Below are 24394 nucleotides of genomic sequence, written 5' to 3'. Positions count from 1 at the left end.
CCCCAAAGCCTTTCCACCATCTACAAGGCACAAGTCAGGAGTGTGATGGAATACTCTCCACTTGCCTGGATGAGTGCAGCTCCAACAACACTCAAGAAGCTCGACATCATCCAGGACAAAGCAGCCCGCTTGATTGGCGCCCCATCCACCACCCTAAACATTCACTCCCTTCACCACCGGTGCACAGTGGTTGCAATGTGTACCACCCACAGGATGCACTGCAGCAACTCACCAAGGCTTCTTTGACAGCACCTCCCAAACCAGCGACCTCTACCACCTAGAAGGACAAGGGCAGCAGGTACATGGGAATAGCACCACCTGCACGTTCCCCTCCAAGTCACACACCATCCCGACTTGGAAATATATCGCCGTTCCTTCATTGTCGCTGGGTCAAAATCCTGGAACCCCCTTCCTAACAGCACTGTGGGAGAACATTCACCACACGGAGTGCAGCGGTTCAAGAAGACGGCTCACCACCACTTTCTCAAGGGCAATTAGGGATTGGCAATAAATGTCGGCCTCGCCAGCGACGCCCAAATCCCATCAACGATTTTTTTTTAAAGTTTGTGATAGATAGAGCTAGAAACATTAAACAGTCAAGATTAACCCAGCCCATGATCTTACATGTTTCGGATCTGTGTAGGTCTCATCAAAGTTATGCTATTAACAGTTCTAATCAAGGAGCAACTCCATCTCAAAAGCATTCAATTATAATTGGAAAGAAGTTAATTCTGTATAGTTTTAATGTTAATTCCCCTCTGTCCTCTCAGGTTGACGTTAAGGTCCATCAACACTATTTGAAGAAGAGCAGGGGAGTTCTTCCCGGTGTCCTAGCCAACATTTATCCCTCAACCAATACCTAAAACAGATGATCATTTATTTCATTGCTATTTATGAGAGCTTGCTGTGCTCATATTCGTTATCCTGTTTCCTACATTATAACGGTGACTATAATGCCAAACTTTGGGATCTATATGAATGCAAGTCTTTCTTTCTTTATAAGGAGACTATTATTTAATATACTGCATTTAGATTTTGGCGCCCTACATTAACGTATTAGAGGGACCTCAGTGTCGAGCGAAAAAGAATAAGTCCAAAATTTGAGATGCGTTAGAGACACACACAGACCTGAACTTGTTTTACTGCAGAAGAGATTGAAAGGAAGCATTATTCAGTTTTAAAAGTTGTCATTACGTAGATGTAACCAGGCTACTTAACTTGTACTTGGATCAGGGTGTAGGACGAAAGTACAAATCCAACACTCTTCCAACAATGCAGGTTCCCCTGCATTGAGTGTAGCAGGTAGATGCAGTACAAAACCAGCAAAAGAAACTAATGTGTCAACCAACTATTTATTCAACCTTTTTTTTTCTAAGAAAATGAATGGAATAAAACAAGATTGAAAAAGTTATAGAGAGAACTATAGACATAGATGAGTAAACACAATGTAGAACGTAATTTCTATCCTGAATGAAAGTGTCAAGTGGAGGATGCAACTGGTCAGGGTTGAGTAACGTAGATTGTAACGTTTGATCAGTGTTCTGGAGTTTTTCAAGAAATTTCACAGAACTTCATTTTCATAAAAGTTGTACCTATAATCATACAGCATGGAAGGACGCCATTCAGCCCATTGTATCTGTACCGGCTCTTTGAAAGATTAGTCCCATTCCCCTACTCGTTCCCCATAGCCCGAATTTTTTTTTTCTTTTCAAGTATATATCCAATTCCCTTTTGAAAGTTGCTATTGAATCTGCTTCCACCACCCTTTTGGGCAGTGCATTCCAGATCATAACAACTCGCTCTGTAAAAAAAATTCTGGTCCTTTTACCAATTATCTCGAATCTGTGTCCTTAGGTTACCGACTCTTCTGCCAATAGAAACCTGCTGTTGTTTAGCTCACATGAGGCTCTGGGGGCAGTTTGGGGAGTTGATTGGCCTTTTCTCATCTATGCTTTCTTAGTTTATACATCTTGAGCATGGAATAGGCAGTATAGTTTTATGGAGATGGTATTTTTAAAGTTTATTTCCAGTAGTCATTGTACTCTGGCATTAGGATTGATTATAACCAGTGACTTTATGGACTTAGCACATTTGTAACCAATTCCCTAGTCATATCCAAACCCAGGCACCTGTTACACTTCAAGCCAATTAGTTTAAAGGTTGAATCAGCTTTTATTTAATCATGCATTAAAACAAATATAATACTTCAAATCACAACAGAAGCAGTTCAGCAAAATGTAATAAAACACCATAACACAACAGGTGGCAATTACTGATTAAATCTGAGCTGATCATATTAACAGTCACTACCACATGTGTCAGTGTGCATGAGAAGATAACTGCTCAGTATTAAATATCATAAATTGTAGGCTATAGAACAGAACAGCAACAAATGAACATCTTGAAAAAAATTTGTTCACCCCTCATTGCTAAGCAGTATACATTATTTCTACTTTACACTGAAAAAGTAATTCTGTATATGGTTGGTTTTACCAATTGTAAATGTTTAGCTATGCAGTCACATGCATATAGGAAGGCTTTTGCTGGAGGGTATTGGGAATACATGTTTTGTAGTGTTATGTTAGTAAACTTTACAGGTGTGAAGATTATGTAAAATGTGTGTAATTATTTTCTAAGTACTCCTTTGCTGCTTGCTGTCATTTGCTGTATATGATGTAAAAATGCTACAAAAGTGCAAAGGCATTTCATGTAAATTATCATTGCAACACTTTGCCTTTAAATAGTATCCCTTGTATTAAAGATGTTTGTGAGACAAATGCTAAAATTGTTTCAACAGTGCCATTTTATACTTTTTGCAAGGTATTAAATGTATATCCTTTTTAATTAACCCTTTGAGGATAACATCTCAGCACCAAAATAATAATATCCGTTTTATTGCAAGAGTAAGAAATATTCTGTACAGAGTATTACCATTGTAGATTCTATATGAAGGGTTGAAAATGTCTCAAGCATTCAAAGGGTTAATTAATATTTGAGTTCCATTGCTCAATCATATTCTGTAGTAATGTAAACGTCAGAATTACTATGTTTTCATTCTTACCCAACACTTCAAATGTTGACAGTGTGTGTACTGGGCTCCCTTCCACAGCTTACATTATGGCAAGTCTAAAGGTATTCAATACAGTAATAATTTCACATCACTACATAAAGAACTTTAGAAACATTGTCCATCGAAGTGAAGCATACAAATGTTTGCAGATACTCAAGAATTTGAAAGTAAAATATATGATACACGATCCTAGTGGATTATCTATGCTGTAACTGTGCAATGTTAATTTTTTAAAAACGTAAGTTTATTTTGGCTGTATCCAGCCGTGATCAGAAATGTGACTTTTCCTTGGTGATGTTACCACCAACACTCCAGTTTGTGTCTGTTTTCCATTCAATAGCAAAATCGGCCTGCTCCAAATTGGTTTGTGTTTCTTGTGCATTTTCCTAATGTGTACAAAATTAACAAGAAGCAAGCGCTGAGTATTGTATAATGCGACCAATGCACTAAAGCATACACTAAGCAGTTCGGGTCTGTTAAGGCAAGCATAAGTTCAAGTGTTAACCAACAATATAAACGTTGGTTTCAAGATGAAAGTAAATTATCAAGCAAAAATTAGGAATTAGTCAATATCATTTGCATAAGGTTTATATTTTTCCACACTGGTTTGGCTTATGGGTCTGCATCTTTGTGCTGAGCAATTTCATTGCGGTTTTCAAATCGAGTGATTATTTTTAAGCCTAAGCTATTGTTTATAATGCTATACTGTGGAATGATAAAGAATCCAGTGGTGCTAACAGGTCAATGTTTTTCCACATACATTTTGTTGTACAGCTGTTGTGAAACTATATTGCATTTTAGATCACAATGACCAAGTATAGTACTTTGAATTAATTTGGAATACAGCAGTCTATAATAGTGTACTATTTTGAAAAGTAATTCTGAAGTGCTTTCAAATATATTGGCCTTATGTATATATACCCACTACAGTAAATTTATGTATTGTAATTTAACCCAAGATTCCAGTAAATGAAGTATATATTGTTAAATTTGTTGATTTGCTCTTTTCTGCATTTTGTATATTGATTAAATATTGGAGCAGAAGACTGGCTGTGCTTTCTCAATCTGATCAGGAAATGGAAGTTACCCTCTGGCGTTCTAATCCTTCGAAAATGACTTTTAGATTATTTAACAGAAAAATTAGCCTGTTTCAAATTAAAGTGTGTGCTTTTTGTATAAATTCCTAAGGGGTTACAGCATTAACAAGAAACAAGTAAGAGTTGAGTTTGAGTGTTATATAATGTAGTCAATGTAACCAAAAGCACACACAAAATATCTTAAATGGATTATGATGTAGATGGGTATGATTCCACCATAGAATCATTGAATGGTAACGGCACAGAAGGAGGCCATTTGGCCCATCGAGCCTGCGCCGGCTCTCTGCAAACGCAATCCAGCTAGTCCCACTCCCCAGCTCTTTCCCCGTAGCCCTGCAATTTTTTCTCCTTCAGGTACCTATCTAATTCCTTTTTGAAAGCCACAATTGACCCTGCTTCCACCACCCTTTCAGGCAGTGCATTCAATTACTCGCTGCGTTAAAAAAGTTTTTCCTTATGTCGCCTTTGGTTCTTTTGCCAATCACCTTAAACTAGTGTCCTCTGGTTCGCAACCCTTCCGCCAGTGGGAACAGTTTTTCTTTATTTACTTTGTCTAGATCCTTCATGATTTTGAATCATTGATCATTTGCATGGTTCAAACCATTTTATTATATTATTGAAACCATTTTTTGAGGAGGGGTGAATTTAAAACACTGATGTTCTAAGTATATTGTTTCTAATTCTTTGAATAAATACGCTGATTACAAACCTAATTTACCTGCTTTAAGTTTTACTAAATAACTTAACCCACTCACCAGTGCAACTAATGACAATTTGTCAATCAGTAAGTCTAATGTTTTGAAGGTGTTGAAAAATTCCTGGCTCTATGGTATTCTACTTGCATTAACATGATAGCTAGGAAAGTAATTTCAATAAGATCACAAGATACTTATGAGGAAGAAGGCCTGCAGAAACCATTTCAACTTGTGGGTAAGTCCGGAACAAGGAAGCATAAATATAAGATAGTCACCAACAAAAATGACTCCCATTGCCACACGCTAGTGAGTATTGGAATAGTAGGATAAGACAGGTTAATGCGTGGCAGGAGCAATGGTGCAGGAGGGAGGGCTTCAGATTTCTGGGGCATTGGGACCAGTTCTGGGGCAAGAGGGATCTGTTCAAGATGGACGGGTTGCACCTCAACAGAGCTGGGACCAATGTCCTCAGGGAGAAGTTAACTAGTGCTGTGGGGGAGGGTTTAAACTAATTTGGCAGGGGGATGGGCACCAGGAGGAAACATTAGTGAGGAGAAACAAGGTGCACAGAGGACTGGGAGAAACAAGTAGCACTAGAGTAAAGACTTTTTCAGAAATAGGAGGGATCAGACAGGGGGAAAATGCGAGGCAGTCTAAGATGAGATTGGCGTGCATGTGCGTAAATGCACAGAGCGTGGTAAATAAGGTTGGTGAGCTGCAGGCTCAAGTTTCCACATGGGACTATGATATAGTGGCAATAAGAGAAACCTGGCTCAAAGAGGGGGAGGATTGGGTACTTAATGTTCTTGGCTACAAGGTATTCAGGAAAGATAGGGAAGGAAAGAAAAGGGGTGGTGGGAGGGTGGCAATATTGAACAATGAAACTATTACAGCACCCGAAAGGGATGATGTAATTTTGGGGTCAAAGACAGAATAAATTTAGATAGAATTAAGGAACAACATAGGAGCTATTATGCAACTGAGTGTATACTATAGGCCACCAATAGTGGGAAGGAGCAAATTTGCAGGCAAATTACAAAAAGATGCAAGAACTATAGAATAGTGATAATAGAGGACTTCAATTATCCCAATATAGACTTGGATAGTAACAGTATAAAGGGCAAAGGAGGAGGAATTCCTGAAATGTGTTCAAGAGAACTTTCTGGAACAGTGTGTTTCCAGCCCAACCAGGAAAGAAACAGTGCTACACACCTAGTTCTGGGGAATGCAGTGCGGCAGGTGGAGCATGTTTCAGTGGGGGAGTATTTGGGGAACAGTGATCATAATATCATTATGTTTAGAATAGTTATGGAAAAGGACACAAAACAATCAAATGTGAAAATGCTTAACTGGAGGAGGGCAAATTTCAATGAGTTAAAAAGAGATCTTGCCCAGGTGGATTGGAATCTAAAATTGGTAGGCAAAACAGTAACTGAACAATGAGAGGCCTTCAAGGAGGAGTTGGATTGGGTACAGAGTAGACACATCCCTATGAGGGGGAAAGGAAGGGCATCCAAAGTTACAGCTTCCTAGATGACTAAAGATATAGAGATTAAAATGAAACAGAAAAAGGAGGCTCATGATGAAAACAAGGTTCATAATACAGTAGAGAACCAGGCTGAATACTGAAAGTATAGAGGAGATCTAAAAAAAGGAATAAGAGGGGCAACGAGAGAGTATAAGAATAGATTAGCAGCGAACATAAAAGGGAACCCAAAAGTCTTTTATAAACATATAAATAGTAAAAGGGTAGTCAAAGGAAGCGTGGGAACGATTAGGAACAAAAAAAAGATCTTCTTGTGGAAGCAGAGGGCATGGTTGAAGCATTAAATGAATACTTTGCATCCATCTTCACTAGAAAAGAGGATGCTGCCATTGTAGCAGTAAAGGAGGACGTGGTAGTGATATTGGATAGGATAAAAATAAAGGAGGTACTTAAAAGATTGGCAGTACTCAAAAAAGTAGAAAAGTCACTCGGTCCAGATGGGATGCATTCTAGGTACTGAGGGATGTAAGGGTGGAAATTGCGGAGGGTCTGGCCACAATCTTCCAATCCTCCTTAGAGATGGGGCTGGTGCAGGAGGACTGGAGGATTGCAAATGTTGCACTCCTGTTCAAAAAAGGGGCGAGGTTAAAAGTCGGTAATTATAGGCCAGTGAGCCTTATGTCGGTGGTAGGGAAACTTTTAGAGACAATAATCCACGACAAAATACATTGGCATTTGGAAAAGTATGGGCTAATAAATGAAAGTCAACACAGACTTGTTAAAAGAAAATAGTGTTTGACTAACTTGATTGAGTTCATTGATGAAATAATGGAGAGGGTTGATGAGGGTAGTGCTGTTAATTTTGTGTATATGGACTTTCAAAAGGCATTTGATAAAGTATCATGTGTTGACTTGTTAGCAAAATTAAAGCCCGTGGGATTAAAGGGACTGTGGCTGCATGGATACAAAATTCGGTAGGGGATAGAAAGCAGAGTAGTGGTGAATGGTTATTTTTCAGACTGGAGAGAAGAGTGCAGTGGTGTCCCTCAGGGGTCAGTATTAAGACAACTGCTCTTTTTGATATATATTAATGACCTGGACTAGGGTAGAGAGGATATAATTTCAATGTTTGCAGATGACAGGTGTGGCTGTGTGGTTGATAGCGAGGAGGAAAGCTGTAGGCTGCAGGAAGATATCAATGGACTGGTCAGGTTGGCAGAAAAGTGGCAAATGGAATTCAATCCAGAGAAGTGTGAGGTAATGCATTTGGGGAGGGCAAACAAGGCAAGGGGATACACAATAAATGGGAGGATACTGAGAGGTGTAGAGGAACAAAGGGACCGTGGAGTGCACGTCAACAGATCCCTGAAGGTAGCAGGACAGGTAGATAAGGTGGTTAAAAAGGCATTTGGTATACTTTCCTTTATTAGCCAAGGCTTAGAATATAAGAGCTGGGAGGTTATGCTAGATCTGTAGAATTGGTTAGGCCACAGCTTGAGTACTGCGTACAGTTCTGGTCACCACATTACAGGAAAGATGTAATTGCACTAGAGAGGGCACAGAGGAGATTTACGGATGTTGCCAGCGCTTGAGAATTTTAGCTGCGAGATAAGATTAAATAGGCTGGGGTTGTTTTCTTTGGAAAAAAGGAGGCTGAGGGGAGATTTAATTGAGGTATATAAAATTATGACAGGACTAGATAGAGTGGATAGGGAGGACCTATTTTCCTTAGCATAGAGGTCAATAACCAGGGGGCATAGATTTAAAGTAATTGGTGGAAGGATTAGAGGGGAGCTGAGGAGAATTTTTTTCAGCCAGAGGGTGGTGGGGGTCTGGAACTCACTGCCTGAAAGGGTGGTAGAGGCAGAAACCTCAACTCATTTAAAATGTACTTGGATGAGCACTTGAAGTGCTGTAACCTACAGGGCTACGGACCAAATGCCAGAAAGTGGGATGAAGCTGGATAGCTCTTTTTTGGCCGGCATGGCCACGATGTGCTGAAAGGCCTCCTTCTGTGCCATAACTTTCTATGACACAAAACTCAAATGTAGTAAACAACGTGGAGGATAGTAACAGACTTCAGAAGGACAGACAGATTGGTGAAATGGGCAGATACATGGCAGATAAAATTTAATGCAGAGAAGTATGAAGTGATGCATTTTGGTAGGAAGAATGAGGAGAGGCAATATAAACTAAATGGTACAATTTTAAAAGGGGTACAGGAACAGAGAGACCTGGGGTGTTCATACACAAATCTTTGAAGGTGGCAGGACAAGTTGATAAGGCTGTTAAAAAATCATATGGGACCCAGGGCTTTATTAATAACAGCACTGAGTACAAAAGGAAGGAAGTTATGCTAAACCTTTATAAAACACTGGTTAGGCCTTAGCTGGAGTATTGTGTTCAATTCTGGGCACCACACTTTAGGAAGGATATCAGAGCCTTAGAAAGGGTGCAGAAGAGATTTACTAGAGTGGTGCCAGGGATGAGGGACTTCAGTTTTGTGAAGAGATTAGAGAAGCTGGGGTTATTCTCCTTAGTGCAGAGAAGGTTAAGGGGAGGTTTGATAGAGGTGTTCAAAATCATGAATGGTTTTAGAGAAACTATTTCCAATGGCAAAAGGGTCAGTAACAAGAGGACACAGATTTAAAGTGATCAGCAAAAGAGCCAGAGGCAATATGAGGAAATATTTTTTTACACAGTGACTTGTAATGATCTGGAATGCACTGAAAGGGAGGTGGAAGCAGATTCATAGGTAATATTGAAAAGGGAATTGGATAAATACTTGAAGGGAAAAAAATTACAGGTCCACGGGGAAAGAGCAAGGGAATGGGATTAATTGGATAGCTATTTCAAAAAGAGGTGGCACAGGCATGATGGATTGAATGGCCTTCTCCAGTGCTGTACCTGCTATGATACTATGAAATCAAATACAAAATTTAAGAGAATTTTATTACACAGAAAGTAATGAGAACGTGGAACTCGCTGCCACATGAAGTGGTTGAAGCAGATAGCAATGATGCTTTCATGAGGAGGCTTGATGCAAACATGAGGGAGAATGAAATAGAGGGATATTGGGCCGGGGGGTGGTGGTAACTAGAGTGTCAGGAGGCTCGTGTGGAGTATTACCACCAGCATAGACTCTCAGGTCATTTTCAACTTCCTGAGTCAAAATCCTGGAACTCCCTACCTAACATCATGCTGGCAGTACCTTCACCTATGGACAGCAGCAGTTCAAGGCAGCAGCCCTTCTCAGGGCAACTAGGGATGGGCAATAAATGCTGGCTTTGTGAGTGATGCCACATCCTGAGAATTAATTTTTAAAAATGTTCATCCTTAGTTATTTCAAAATTATTCATGGAGCATGTGAGTTACTCTTTTTCCTTCCTATGTGCAATACTTTACATTTGTATTCAATTTCATCTACAGTTATTTTGCCCACTTGTATAATTATATATCGTGCAACTCATTCAGTAATTTGAGCTGCCTTCTCTAATTCCACTATGCTTATGCTTTAGCACCATCTGCAAATTTAATCTATTTCCCTGAATGTCCACAACTTTGAGATTAACTAATACCTTTTGGGTAATGTAATACTTATATGATACTGGACTGATTTAAGTGCACTATATGCCTCATTGTTTCCTGCAGATAGCTCAGTTAATCAAGTACTGAACTGGGTCAGAGGCCCTGAGTTCAAATCCCATTAGGGTTCACTCATCTTATCTTTCCAGGGTGGATAAGATTAATGCTACATTTTAGGTGGCAACAAGGCCCTCTCATTTCTCCACAACCCCCTGCCCCCAACAGCTCCTCAGTACCTTGTCTAAGTGGTCATTCTTCCTATAGAAACCTAGATAGTGACTGTCAATTAGCGATTTGATTGTGAGGGGGCATCACAGCTTAGCCTGATCTTGTACACCTGATATCTGTTCAACCAAATTTGCCTACATAGGGCACTGAATAAGGAAACCTGGCTAACTTTTGCATCACCACTGTATTTAACCAACGTAACAGGGAAGCATGGGCAGGGGGGCGGGGGGTAGAAGGTCAAGACTGAGTTGTCCCTCACCATATGGTGCATTTACCCATTGAGGCATTAGCGGAGGCTTATCATTTTAAACTTGACTTTTGCTAAGCAACAACTTTCCAGGAAATGTGGAAGACACAAGGAGTTGGACTGTCTCTTTTGCATCTGATGGAACTTCTTCCTTCATACCTCACCAGCACTGTAACCCATGCCAACTGGATAGGTAAGCTGACCTAGCATTGGACTTGTACGTTATGTCATTTTTGTAGGTTTTTTTTAAAAACACTATCCACGTGTAACAATTCAGTATTTGTTAAACCTCATTTCTGCTTTCAAGTATTCAAGACGACCCATGTATCAAAACAGTACAAATGGCAGCTGAAAAACAGTGTACCATATGCTTTTCCATCTAATTTTAATATTTGTTTTACTTATCCCACCAGGATGCAATTCCTTTTTATATATAAGCTAGCTTTTCTAATTTTGTACTTGTGTCCTCTATGCTAATGGTCTATAAGTAGTTTGCTTACTTCAACTTTAGCTGTGTCTTTTTAAAGCCTATATCACATTTCCCTTCAATCTTCTCTTCAGTTTAAGTTTAGTCACATGAGCCTTTCTTCATAACTTGATTACTCAAGGCTGAAATTATTTCCGCATTCTTCTCTGACCCTTCCTAATGCATCCATAATTTTTTTTTTTAGGTAGGGTGATTAAAACTGCACATCATATTCCAGAATTCCCCACCACTGAGCTGTACACTGTCAGTATAGGTTGGAATCCAATGCCTCTCTGTTAAATTGCAGTATCAGAATTGCGTTAATAACTGCGCGAGATGCTTTCACTCCCAAATTCTTTTCAGTGGATGCTGCTAAATGGGACCCTTTCATGCGACACAGTTTTTACATTTAACAATTCCTATTATGCATTATGCTACAGTTGTTCACATTAAAATGTGCCACATCACAGCTCAGCTAGATAGCTGGTTGAAGTCTAAGATAATGGGGCTAGAAATCATGGCCTTTCTGGTGCACACCTGCTATAAGTCTGACAGGAGTGCTGAAGGAGGCCTGCAAATTAGGCCGTTTCCATGGGGTCTTGTTAGCGGTGGAGCCTTTGCCTACTGAAAATGTTAACTTTTTCTTGGCACTCTTTAATCCTAAAGATGATAACATATAAATGTTTCCTGGGTATCATTTCTTCCACCACCCCCTCTCCAACCACCCAGACCAGGCACCCTCTGTTACATTTTACAGTATCTCCCCTCTGTCAGGTGCCCAAAATGCATGGGCTCCTGTCCAGTTTATGTAAATTGGGTGATCTCCCTCTGATCCCAACTGGTTTGGCAGGGAGACCATAAATACTGGGATCAAAGATCTGCGGGTTTTTGGTGCCATTCTTTCTACTCGTTTCTTGCCCATCTAGCATTCTCATCAATAAATTTAATAGTACAGGACACTCTGCATTATATTATTCATGGCACAGCTCCTGTGGAACTTTCTCCCTCCCCCACCTTCTACTCTTAAACTAATTCTCAATCCACCTATGCAATTTAAAATCTATTCCATGTTCTTTAACCTTCCGGACTAATGTCACATGAAGAACTCTTGTCAAACGTCTCTTGCAAATACAAATAAACTACATCTACTGGAATAGAAACAAAATTAAGCGCCTTAGTGTCCCAAAGTGCTTTATAATCAATGAATTATTTTTGAAGTGCAGTCACTGGTATTGTATAGACAAATGCAACAGCCAATTTGCACAAAGTACAATCCCACAAAAGACAAATGAATGAATGACCAGATAATCTGTTTTCGGTCAATTTTGTTGAATGAGGAATGTTGGCCAGGATTACCGTCATTTACAACCTTCTGAAAGCATTCCAGTAGATTTGAAAGCCCGGACCTGGAAAATTGACAAAGTTGTTTTATAGTAATCGAGCTGCCAAACAAATACATTTGCTGGCAGTTACTCCAGTCCAACAGTAACCCTATAGGTAAACCTATGTGAGCACTCAAAGGAAAAAAAAGTAGAAAAACAGTGAATGGGATTGGCTCAGGAGTACACGATATATTTTACCTGTAGGCCAAATCCGCCTCACATTACACCTTCATCTAGATTCCAATCTATGTTTTAAATACTTAGATCTCTTTTGTTTTAAGAAAGCCTCGACCACAGAATGAGCAATTCATCTGATATGTATGTGATCCTGTGGGGGATCACTGGTCTGTATCTCTGCATTTTTAAAAGTTATTACATGAGAAAAGTTCCAAAAAAAATTTCAATAAAAGCACAGCACAGTCTTATAATCTCTCTAATGTTTTAATTTTAAGCGTGTCAGAAACAGTATGTATGCAATTTCAAAACAGAATGCCAAGAAAAACATAGCAATTTGAATCATAACTTGCTTTAATTTCAAATGATTATGCTCCTTTCCTGGCAAAGTACAATAGTTTTTTAAAAAAATTTATAATACGTGACTCGGTTATACTTGTCAGCTAAAGGAGGATAAATTCAAGTAATGAATTGTAGGCTTATAAAGCAACCACTTTACACCAACACCTAGTAAATATAGGATCCATACCTGTGACAAATGCAATAAATAAAGTCTCAGTATGGAATTAAGTTTACAAAAACATAAGTGAGATTTGTGATGACCAGGTTCTTTATTGCAGCTCTTTCCACTTGCATCCAACCTGAACACTTAAAAACAATTGTTTATTAGGTTTAAGTGATGCCAACAAATTTGCCAAATCAGTTCACACATCTTCAGATCATTTAGTCATCATTTGTTGCAGAAAAGTCACAGAATGTAATACTATGTGGTCCTTTGGCAGATAGCTCTCTTGTATGCGACATAACTGGTTCCAGAGCTCAGTGGTAATCTGACACTCTCAGACCTGTCACCAACTTTATACAAGCTCCTCTAATAAACTTACTAATTGAGTACCATCTTTTACATCTATCTTTGGAGATTTGCAGTTGACACATTCACAAAAGAAAACCTAGAACAAATCAAAAGTTATCTAGACTGAATTAAAAATCTACTAGAAAATGTTTCTAAGTAGATCAATACATCTTTGGTTGGTTGAAAATTCTTTTTGGTTTTCATCGTCTGCATTGTTAAGCCCCAGAGCCATACCTACACAAAATCTCCCCTTCCGCCAACAGTCTGCCTACGCCATTTTAATTCTACACAGAAACCATTTGAAAGGAGAAGGAAACTTGATGGGCAAGTGGGCCCCTAGATGCATTCCCTGCTGTATTTTTTCTAATTAATCAAATCTACTTGGGTAAACACAGTATTCCAAATATTCTTTGGTGAAATCTAGAAGAGATCTTCAATTCCTCCTGCAGGATGAATATAGGCCCCCAAAAATGCTGGTAAAGGGGATCCACGTGGAGCATGTTCACTATTCAGTACTAATGTCAGTGCACTCAGCAGGTTTCAGACTGGGAGCAATTTAAGGAAAAAGCATGTACAAAACACTAGACCTTATTTAGCTTTTACAAATACAATGACTAATCTGTCTGAATAGTAAAGAAACATGCCAATACTTGTAAATAGTGAACACATTCCATGTGAATCCAAACCAGCTTCTTGCACTTCAAATGTAGTTTTTTTAACCAATCTAAACACAAGTACCTTGCTGTAAATCTCCCTTCTCCTACAACAACCCATAGGCGATGCAAGTGCATAAGCAATAAGTGACAAATCAGGATCTTATGTGAAGCTGTTTGGCTTACTCCTGAACATGAACATTTTAAACAAGGTTTTCTAGTTACTATTAATATCAGACAACCAAACTAATTCTGCAGATGAAATAATGGCCAAAGTTCTAAAGTTTGTGAATAAAACACTTACACTGATTTTGGTTTACAAGTATCAACATAATCCATAAAAATAAAAAAAGATACTGCATTGTAAGAAAAGTCGCAAAGAACAAGTATTTAAGTAAACAGTATTCACTGTGTGCAAAACCGTGATATTGGTGAAATGCGTGAGGATATCCTTACGCTGTATGGATGTCCGAGATAGCTACCACTAAGCTTGTTTCCCTTTTGAAAAGGGAAGTTAAAATTAAAATTCATAGGAGATTACATGCGCAATAGAAAGACATGCAACATAATTGGCCCTTTGAGAAAGGCTCATGTAACAGCTTTATGTGTTGATTAATTGCCCCTCTGAAGCATTTCATACATTTTTATTGTACCAGAGAGCAAGAATTCTTTTGCAATTGCAGTTCTCTTTGTGACTTCTTCCAAGCTCCCTGTTGGGGGCTGTGCTTTTCTGAGCCAGGTTTCTGCTGTGCTCTCTGGTGATGATCATCAATGCAGGACTAGACAGTTGAAAAGGCATGGCTCTTGCATAAGGGCTTCTCTTTTTTGGAATAAAATGTCTTGCCTTCCAGGTTTATATGACATACCTAGAAAGTTAAAGAAATTAAATCAAATAGGTATTAGATCCCCACTGAGTTAAATGGAAAGTTCAGGCACCATTATTATGGACTTAATTTTCAAACATTGCACTAACGTAATTGATTTTTGTGCAAATACATTAGTTCACATTTCCAAATGCTCTCCAGAATTTTTGTACCTTTCCTAGAAGTATTTCACATTAATATAAAAGGAGTTTTATAAATTTTCCAACTAGACCAATATAAAACATTATATAATTTTGTCTATTCTAAATTAAACTAGGCACAATATTGCAAAATAATTACTAATCTACATTTGCCTAAACTAATATGGGACAGCGATCCAGTTGATCGGCATTAGCAATTTTAAAATTTCACGATCTAGTGATTTAAACTTTAGAATTCATACTTGACATACACTCCTGTGCTGTCTCTGCCCCAAATATCCAGAAATAATAATATTTCATTGGAGCTAATTCACATCATCATTAAAGCTGTAAATTATGAAAATAAAAGGTCAATGTTTTCTTTTTTTAAAACAAAACTAAAATATTTGATGTTTGACCCTTTAAGGTTCTTGAATTCCAAACTGGTTTTGAGAATTAAGCTGCTGCAATTGCTCACATATCTAATAATTAGGGTCCATGTGAAATAACTTAAGCTGCATAATGTTTCAGAGAAACTAGATCTAAATCAAAACTATTGTTACAATTTACAATCTCATAATACATAATATGCTCAAGAACCAAAGTGATGAGGGAAGGCTGTATTGTGTTCTTAGGATTTAGTTGCTACATCATTGGTTACAACAGTCAACTTAAAGCAAGATGGCTGATTGTAGGTTCCAACCCCAGTCTCAATCTATTATAAAGAGTCTCATCAGATGTGTAAAATAAAATTAAAATAGTAACTGTGGCTCATTTTTAGCTGTGCTGCCATGCTAAATTGGTCCTTGGGCCTCATCGTAATAATCGGGGTGAGCTACCGACGCCTATCATGTCTCCAGAGGTAGTTCACCTGTGCGGGTGGATGGAATTTGAGCTGCTTGCCTCGCGGAGTGGCCCTCAAGTAAGTTATAGGGGATTGTTGGGGGGGGGGGGGGGGGGCGAGCGGCGGACCGGATGGGAGGAGAGGAGAAACGAGAACAGGAGGGGGGGGGGGGGGGTCACTTTTTTTTTTCACTTCAAATTCAGTGGTTGCCATTTTCAAAAGAAAGTGCTGTCTTGGCACAAATCAAACAAAATCTTTAATGCTCCTTCGCTAACCACACCATGGTGCCTCTTGAATCAAGCAGGCCTTTAATTGCTGCCAGCTCTTCACCTCCCTAAAAGTTTATCTTGGAAGAGATACATAAAGCTGTTAATCTATTACATTACTACCGTAATAGGTCAGTTGATGGAGAACAGAAATAAAGGTTAATACTCACTGCACATACAAAACAGGTGTCATGCCAGCTGTACCCAAGAGCTTCAAGAAATCTATCACCAGCATCGATCTTGAAGTCGCAGCCATGGCATTTAGTGCCAAACATTTTCTCATAGTCTAATAAGATTGTATAAAATTGAAAATTTTGTTTCTGATTTACTTTTACCGTGCACTACATAGACTTTAATGTTATAGACACACATTTTTATAATTATTAATTTAATAAAACACTGGTTAGGCCTCAGCTGGAGTACTGTGTCCAATTCAGGCACCACACTTTAGGAAGGATATCAAGGTCTTGGAGGGGGTGCAGAGATTTACTAGAATGGTACCAAGGATGAGGGACTTCAATTATGTGGAGAGACTAGAGAAGCTGGAATTGTTCTCCTTAGAGCAGAATAGGTTAAGCGGAGTAAATAATGAGAACCTGTTTCCACTGGCAGGGGGGCCGGTCACAGAGGACACAGATTTCAAGTAATTGGTGAAAGAGTGAGCGGGAAGATGATGAGAATTTTTTTGATGCAGCAAGTTGTTACAAATGCAGTGTCCGAAAGGGTGGTGGAAGCAGATTCAGTAGTGACTTTGATGGAAAAGAAAATCGGACTGAGTGTAAAATGGATGGCCAATTCCCCATCTCCTGTTTTGCGCTATAGTCCATAACAAATTTTATCCCCACAGGTTCCATCCAATCAAATTCTCTATCAGTTCTCATTATGACCAAGCAAAAATTGAAAGGTGGGAAGTTTGCATTTAGATTTTCTTGCAAATTTGTCAAAAGGATCATATTTTGAGAGAAAAAAATGTTGCAATAGAATTTGATTAACAAAGGTCAGACAGAAATAGCATCCCAATAAAGATCAGGAATGACATAAGAATGTAAATAATGTACATTTGCCCTTCGACAACGATTGGACAAATAGGTGAAAGCAGCAACATAAATAGGAAGAAAGAAATGAAAGGAAAACAGATGAAAACAGAGAAGCTCTTGACCTTTGTAGTGAAGATCATTTTTTTTCTTGAAAAATGGTTGCACACTAACACATTTCAACTTTTTCCATATTCATGCAAGTAACAATAACTGGTGTCACACATGCTCTCCAAGATAAAAGTCCGCCCAAAATAAAAATCCTAATTTTTTCTACTTAAAAACAAAACATATATATGCATTAAAAATCTTGCATAGCTTTTATAACTTTTTAATGTCAATGTTTATAATGATATTCTGTATGTAAACATTTTATAAAAGTAAACACTCATTTACTGTTTTCACAGAATAAATGGACAGTTATGGAATTCGATGCCTAAAAGCAGCATTAAAAAGTCTCAGAATACCACTTAATAAAAAGGAAATATGACTTATTCAATCACTGTAAATGAATGGGCTTGATGTTATCCCCGAAATGCATAAACACCCCAATTGTTATAAAAACGCAAATCCTTTGATTCACCATCATCACTGCTAATATAAAAAACTTTCTTCACAAATTAATTTTTTGAGCAAGTTTTTTTTTGAGGAAGTTGGTTAGCTCTTCAAAGAGCCAGCACAGGCACGATGGGATGAATGGCCTCCTTCTGAGCTGTATGATTCTAAGTAATATTAACTTTATAGACAAGTCTTTTAATATTTGTGGTTATATGCTGAATTATTCTTTTCTGCCTCTTTCCAGTTCCATGCTGGCCAGAAAGACAACATGGCATTTACACTGTACATTGCTGCTATTGTTCATGTTTTTGATTTAGAAAAGCAGAGCAGCTTTTAGACCATTTGTCTTCATGTTCAAAGGGTAGCTGGCTAGATTGGGTTTGAAAGGATTGATAAGAAATGACACCATAAATGTCACATTGCTGAATGTTGCCAGAGTTTTCTAAATGGTTGTTACTGTGTACTACTAAAATTATTTTTAATTTTTAACATTAAAAATATGCAAGGATGTTTAGATCTACAACTTTATCATTTGAGATAGTCTGCGGATAAATGTTTTTAAATTCGTGTATTGAGTTATATGTGTTTTTGGTGCAAAATGTTACTCTTAAGGATGTCTTAAGGATGATAAATACAACTTTGGCCAAGCAATGACAACAATAACAACAACAATTTGCATTTATATAGCACTTTTAACACAGTAAAACATCCCAAGGCACTTCACAAGAGTGATTATCAAACAAAATTTGACACCAAGCCACATAAGGAGATATTAGGACAGGTGAACAAAAGCTTGGTCAAAGAGGTAGGTTTTAAGGAGCGTCATAAAGGAGGAGAAAGAGGTAGAGACGCGGAGAGGTTTAGGGAGGGAATTCCAGAGCTTAGGCAGCTGAAGGCATGGCCACCAATGGTGGAGCGATTAAAATCGGGGATGCGCAAGAGACAAGAATTGGAGGAGCGCAGAGATCTCGGAGGTTGTAGGGCTGGAGGAGGTTACAGAGATAAGGAAGGGTGAGGCCATGGAGGGATTTGAAAACAAGGATGAGAATTTTAAAATTGAGGCATTCCCGGACCCAATGTAGCTCAGCAAGCACAAGAGTGATGGGTGAACGGGACTTGGTGCAAGTTAGGATACGGGCAGCAGAGTTTTGGATCAACTCAAGTTTATGGGAGGCCGGCCAGGAGAGCATTGGAATAGTCAAGTCTAGTGGTAACAAAGGCATAGATGAGGGTTTCAGCAGATGAGCTGATGCAGGGGCAAGGATGGGCGATATTAGGGAGGTGGAAGTAGATGGCCTTGGCGATGGAGCAGGTATGTGGTCGGAAGCTCCTCTCTGAGTCAAATAGGATGCTACGGTTGCAAACGGTCAGGTTCAGCTTCGGACATTGGCCAGGGAGATGGATGGAATCGATAGCGAGGGAACAGAGTTTGTGGTGTGGACCGAAGACAATGGCTTTGGTCTTCCCAATATTTAGTTGGAGGAGATTTTTGCTCATCCAGTGCTGGATGTCGGACAAAAAGTGCGACAATCAGAGACAGCGGAGGGGTCGAGGGAGATGATGCTGAGGCAGAGCTGGGTGTCTTCAGTGTACATGTGGAACCTGACGTCGTGTTCTTGGATGATATTGTCGAAGGGCAGCATGTAGATGAGAAATAGGAGGGGGACCAAGGATAGATCCTTGGAGAACTCCAGAGGTAACGGTGTGGGAGTGGGAAGAGAAGCCATTGCAGGTGATTCTCTGGCTACGACTGGACAGATAAGAATGGAACCAGGTGAGCGCAGTCACACCCAGCTGGACAACGGAGGAGGCATTGGAGGAGGGCAGTGTGGTCAACCATGTCAAAGGCTGCAGAAAGGTAGAGAAGGATGAGGAACGATCGTTTCCCACGGTCACAGTCACATAGGTTGTCATTTGGGACTTCGTTAATGGCCGTTTCAGTACTGTGGCAGAGGCACGTGTTTACCAGACAGTATACTCAAATTCTTCCATATTAAATAACCTATTTACCTTTCTCACAGTAGGGCTGACCCTCCTCCATGTAAAATGCTTTGTTGCGGATGGGGGTTTTACACGCAGCGCAGATAAAGCATTTAACATGCCACGTCTGCTTCAAGGCATGCATAATTTCCTATAAACAGGAAATACAAGTTAATTTTGGAAGCATAAAAAAGAGCAAACTCACACTGGGACTGAGTTTGAAAAATATAATTTTTTTGCTTTTTCAGCCACATAAGGTGATTTCAAGTAATTCACTGACTATGTGTTTAGACATGGCTAGGATAGGTAATCTAGATATGTAACACAAAATCTGTTAGCAATGGGTATCTGACACCATTTTGGGGAATCTGAGTCAGCTAAGTTCATGTACAGCCATTTCTGATACTGAAGCTTAAATATGGTTATGTTAGGCCCTCGTGGAAATTTATACTGCAGCTACACATTTGCATTTTGACTTTTATATGCTCAAAAAGGTGAGAGATGTTAGTAATGGTGAATGAAGTACTTTCTCATATTAGACATTAAGCACTCCCAGGTACAAAGTAAAGCTCCTTTTACTCTGTCCTTGCAATGTACCTTAGCCCCAACTACATTAGTGTGGTATTTTTGAACCTATTCTTGGTTCTCTGCTCCTAATTGAAGTTTGGTTGAGATTTCCCAAACTCTTTCACATAGGACTCTTATGTCCTACAGGACTCTTACGCCAGACAAAAGACTCACCAATCAGTATAGGCTGGATGTCTCAGATGTGAAACGATAGGGAACCTACTGAACCACAAAGACCCCCTAGCAGTGCAATCTCTACATTGCTCTTTAGTTAACATTTAGTGCAGCAGACAGAATCAATGACCCCACAGATCTACAGGTCATTGATTGAATCACTGCTTATTCTTTTAAATATATTATAATTACCAGGTGAACCTACCCATATATTTTGTTTTCAATTTAAAGTTTCATCTAGTCTCAATCTACAGTAGCTACTCTTCTGTACGTGTTCAACCTTCTATTAAGAAAACAAACAAAACATGATAATAGACTTTGGTCCATGGTTGATCTACCTGGGTTTCTACTTCTGATGAATATTTTAAAGACCTTGCATATACTTTTTTGGTTCAGAAGTTGGCTTGCTTTATACAAACAATTTCTGTATCTAAAAGCTACAAATGTACAAATATTACTCACGCCTATAATCTTCTGTTTGCATTTGCCACAATTGGGAGCATGCTTATTTTCATAGCATTTTCCACAGAACACAGAGCCTTTTTCCTCAAAGAATCCTCCCTCAGTCAAGGTTGTTTTGCACTGATTGCAAGTAAACTCTTCAGGATGCCAAGAACGGCCCAAAGCTACAAGATAGCGACCTCTAAACAAAAGGAGCAAAGCCAAACATCAGGCAATGTTAATCTTGATTTTTCTAACTGGTGCAGTATGACAATAGTACCCTTTCTTCATAGAGAAAAGTTCACGTTTACAAAACAGATTTTCTGCTACAGACATTAAGCTGATTTGTTCATATATCCAAGCATTATTAGATCAGTTGTATAAATTTACACAGCTGTACAACTGAAGAGATGATCTGAAGCCAGAAATCTGTCCCCTGGCTGTTTGTGTTAAGGTATATCTCAGTGCCACAGAAATATCTGCCTTTATAGTGTTAAATCCCACGGCAAAAACAATTTTTTGTCCTTCGGTTATTTTAAAATCTAACATATCATCAGTGTTTCGGCCAATTTCATAAATAGAATGGCAAACAGATGAAAGAATGTGGCTTCAAAGACCCCCTTTCCTCCCCTTCTGCAGCTCAAGTGATGGTTTTGGAGGTGACTAGGAATCCCCCTCCCAAAGTTTATCATCGTCATACTTGGATGAAAAAAAAATACTTCACCATTAAACTATTTAATTCAACTTTCAGAAATTAATATAACAACATGCATTTCTATGGGGCCTTTAACATAGAAAGATTTCCCAAGACACTCCACAGAGGCGTAAGCAGACAAAGACGGATGCAGAGACAAAGAAGGAGATATTAGGTGGGGTGACCAAAAGCTTGGTCAAAGAGGTGGATTTTAAGGGTGATCTTAACAGGAGGAGATGGAAGTGGAGAGGTGGAGGGGTTTAGCAATGAAATTCTAGAGTGTGGGGCCTAGACGGCTGAAGGCACAGCCACCAATGGTGAGGCTAAAGGAAGGGAGATGCAAAAAACGCCAGTCAGAGGAATGGAGAACTCGGGGGAGGGGGTGGGGTGCTGTTATAATTGTAGGAGGTTACAGAGATAGGGATGAGAATTTTAAATTTGAGGTGTTGGGGGACCAGGAATAGCTCAGCAAAGGACAGGGGTGAGTGGGATTTGATGCAGGATAGGATTCGGGCACCAGAGTTTTGGATGAGCAGAAGTTTTTGGAGGGTTCAGAATGGGCGGCCAGCCAGGACAGCATTCGAATAGTCAAGTCTGGAGGTGACAAAGGAACCAATGAGGTTTTCAGCAGAAGATGGGCTGAGGCAGGGGAGGAGGCGGACGATGTTACGGAGGTGGAAGTAGGCAGTCTTTGTGATGGAGAATACATGAGGTTGGAAGCTTAGCCTGAATTGAATAGGATGCCAAGATTGTAAACAGTCTGGTTCATCCTGAGACAACAGCCATAGAGGTCATTGGAATAGGTAGTGAGGATACAAAGGTTTGTGGTGGGGGCTGAAGATGATGGCTTCAGTCTTTCCAACTGAAGGAAACTGTGGCTCATCCAGGACTGGACGTTCGAAAAGCAGTCTGACAGAGGCGACAAAGAGGCGGCAGGGAGTAGAATTGAGTGTTGTCAGCATACTTGTGGAAGCTGATACCATATCTGTGCATGATATCTCCAAGAGGCAGTGTGTAGTTGAGGAAGGAGTGGGTAAGGATAGATCTTGGTGGATTCTAGAAAAAATGGTGTAGGGGCAGGAGGAGAAGCCATTGCTGGAGGTGATTTTACTAAGATCAGATAGGTAAGAGTAGAACCAAGTGAGGGCAATCCCACAGAGCTAGACAATGGAGGAAAGGCATTGGAGGAGGTTGGTGACAAAAGCTGCAAAAAGTTGAGAAGGGATAATACACCACTGTCACAGTCACAGAAGATGTCATTTGTGACTTTGGTTAGGGCCATTTTAATGCTGTGGTAGGGATAGAAACCAGACTGGAGAGATTCAAACAAAGAATTGCAAGATAGGTGGCCAAAGTTTTGGGAGGCAACAACACGTTCAAGAACTTAGGAGAGGAAGTGAGGCTGGAGATATGGTGGTAGTTTGCCAGGACAGAGAGGGTGAGGGTAGGGTTTTTGAGGAGGGGGATGTGATAATGGTTTTGAAAGCGAGGTACAGTACCTGAGAAGAGGGAACAGTTTATAACATTAGCTAGCATGGGGGCCAGGAAGGGAATTGGGTGGTCAGCAGTTTAGTGAGAATGGAGTCCAGGGACTAGGAGATGGGTCTCATTGACATGATGAGTTTGAAGTGGGCATGAGGGGAGATAGGAGGGAAACTGGAGAAAGATGTGGGTTCAGCACTGGGGCAGGGGGGGATGTTTGGCATGGTAGGCAAGGGGAAAGAGGAAAAGCAGCAATGACCTTAATGGATGGTCTCAATCTTAATGCTCAAGTCCATGAGCTCCTTGCAATTGTGGTTGTGGTAAAGATGGAGGGGGCAGGAGAGAGAGGTCTGAGAAGACAGTTGGTAGTGGAGAAAAAAAGCCAAGGTTTAGCTTTGCACTGCAGGGTGATTATGGGATATTGGACAGCTTCAGCAGAGTACAGGAAGGTCTGATTGCACTTGATGTGGTCCAGCCAGATCGGGTGATGGATCGCTAAACCAGCTGTGTGCCAGATACGCTCAAGTCTGCACCCATTAGACTTGAGGGATAGAAATGGACGATAGTGAAAAGACAGTACCAGAGAAGTAGGAGGGGAAACGAAAATGTGATTTGGCGATAAAGCGTTTTGGCAGGGGCAGGTGGTGGAAAGTTTAGCTGGTAGGGAGGCTTCATTAAGGGACAAGATGTCGCCACCTGTGAGCCAAGTTTCAGTCAATGCCAGGACATCAATAGAATCATCCACAATAAGGTCATGGATGACAGGGGTCTTGTTTGCGAATGAACAGACATTCTGGAGGGAAATGCGGAGAGGGGTAGTGATTGTTGGCCTGCTGGTAGAGTCGAAGGCAGCAGTGGTGGATGGGTTAATTGGGATAGAAAGAAGGTTTGCAAGGTTGTCTCCCAGTGGATGTGTTGGGCAGGAAGGTTGTGTGGGAGAAGAGGATGGAGTAGTTGGGGATAATGCTGAGAGACACACAGAGGGTAGTTGTCAGCTTATCCAAGAAGGATTCAAGCCTAGAACGTGGTAGGAGAGTATGAATAGAGGAGTAGTGCTGGCTTGGGGTAAGGATTGGGGGAGGCAAGTAGCCAAGAGGGGAGAAAAGAAAGGTGGCACGACTGGGTGACAGGAAGGGAAAGAGACCGGAAAGAAGGGCCCAAGAAATAAAGTAATGGGCTCGGGTCCACAGCAGCCACCAAAATGCAGATGTGAATAAACACAGAGGGAATTCAGGTTACATTGGCATGACAGAAATTACAAGAGATGTGTCATAAACAGAGGAACTTCTTCCTTAGCCCAGCAGCTTTGTATCAAATGGATCAAAAAAAATACATGTATATTGCTTTAAATTTTGCCTGCTTTTAGCTCAACTGTTCTTTCTCTGTTTCCTTTCCTCTGAATGACTTGTCTCTAT

General features: G+C 39.9%; 1 protein-coding gene across 2 annotated transcripts in view; it reads right to left on the bottom strand.

Annotated features, from left to right (window-relative positions):
- Positions 1–12766: 12766 nt before the first annotated feature.
- pdlim7 (PDZ and LIM domain 7) overlaps positions 12767–24394 on the bottom strand; it is a 134047-nt gene continuing 122419 nt past the window's right edge. For both annotated transcript variants that reach the window (XM_067996346.1, XM_067996347.1), the window contains exons 7-10: positions 20825–21005; positions 19652–19772; positions 16220–16335; positions 12767–14802 (exon numbers count right to left, since the gene is read on the bottom strand). In XM_067996346.1, coding sequence (XP_067852447.1) covers positions 14716–14802; positions 16220–16335; positions 19652–19772; positions 20825–21005 — 505 coding nt within the window. In that variant the 3' untranslated portion in view covers positions 12767–14715. The remainder of the gene's footprint in view (positions 14803–16219; positions 16336–19651; positions 19773–20824; positions 21006–24394) is intronic.

This window comes from Heptranchias perlo, chromosome 14 (genome assembly GCF_035084215.1).
Source record: "Heptranchias perlo isolate sHepPer1 chromosome 14, sHepPer1.hap1, whole genome shotgun sequence".
Lineage (NCBI taxonomy): Eukaryota > Metazoa > Chordata > Chondrichthyes > Hexanchiformes > Hexanchidae > Heptranchias > Heptranchias perlo.
Note: the sequence above shows the minus strand (reverse complement) of the source record. Positions and strands in the feature narration are given on the sequence as shown.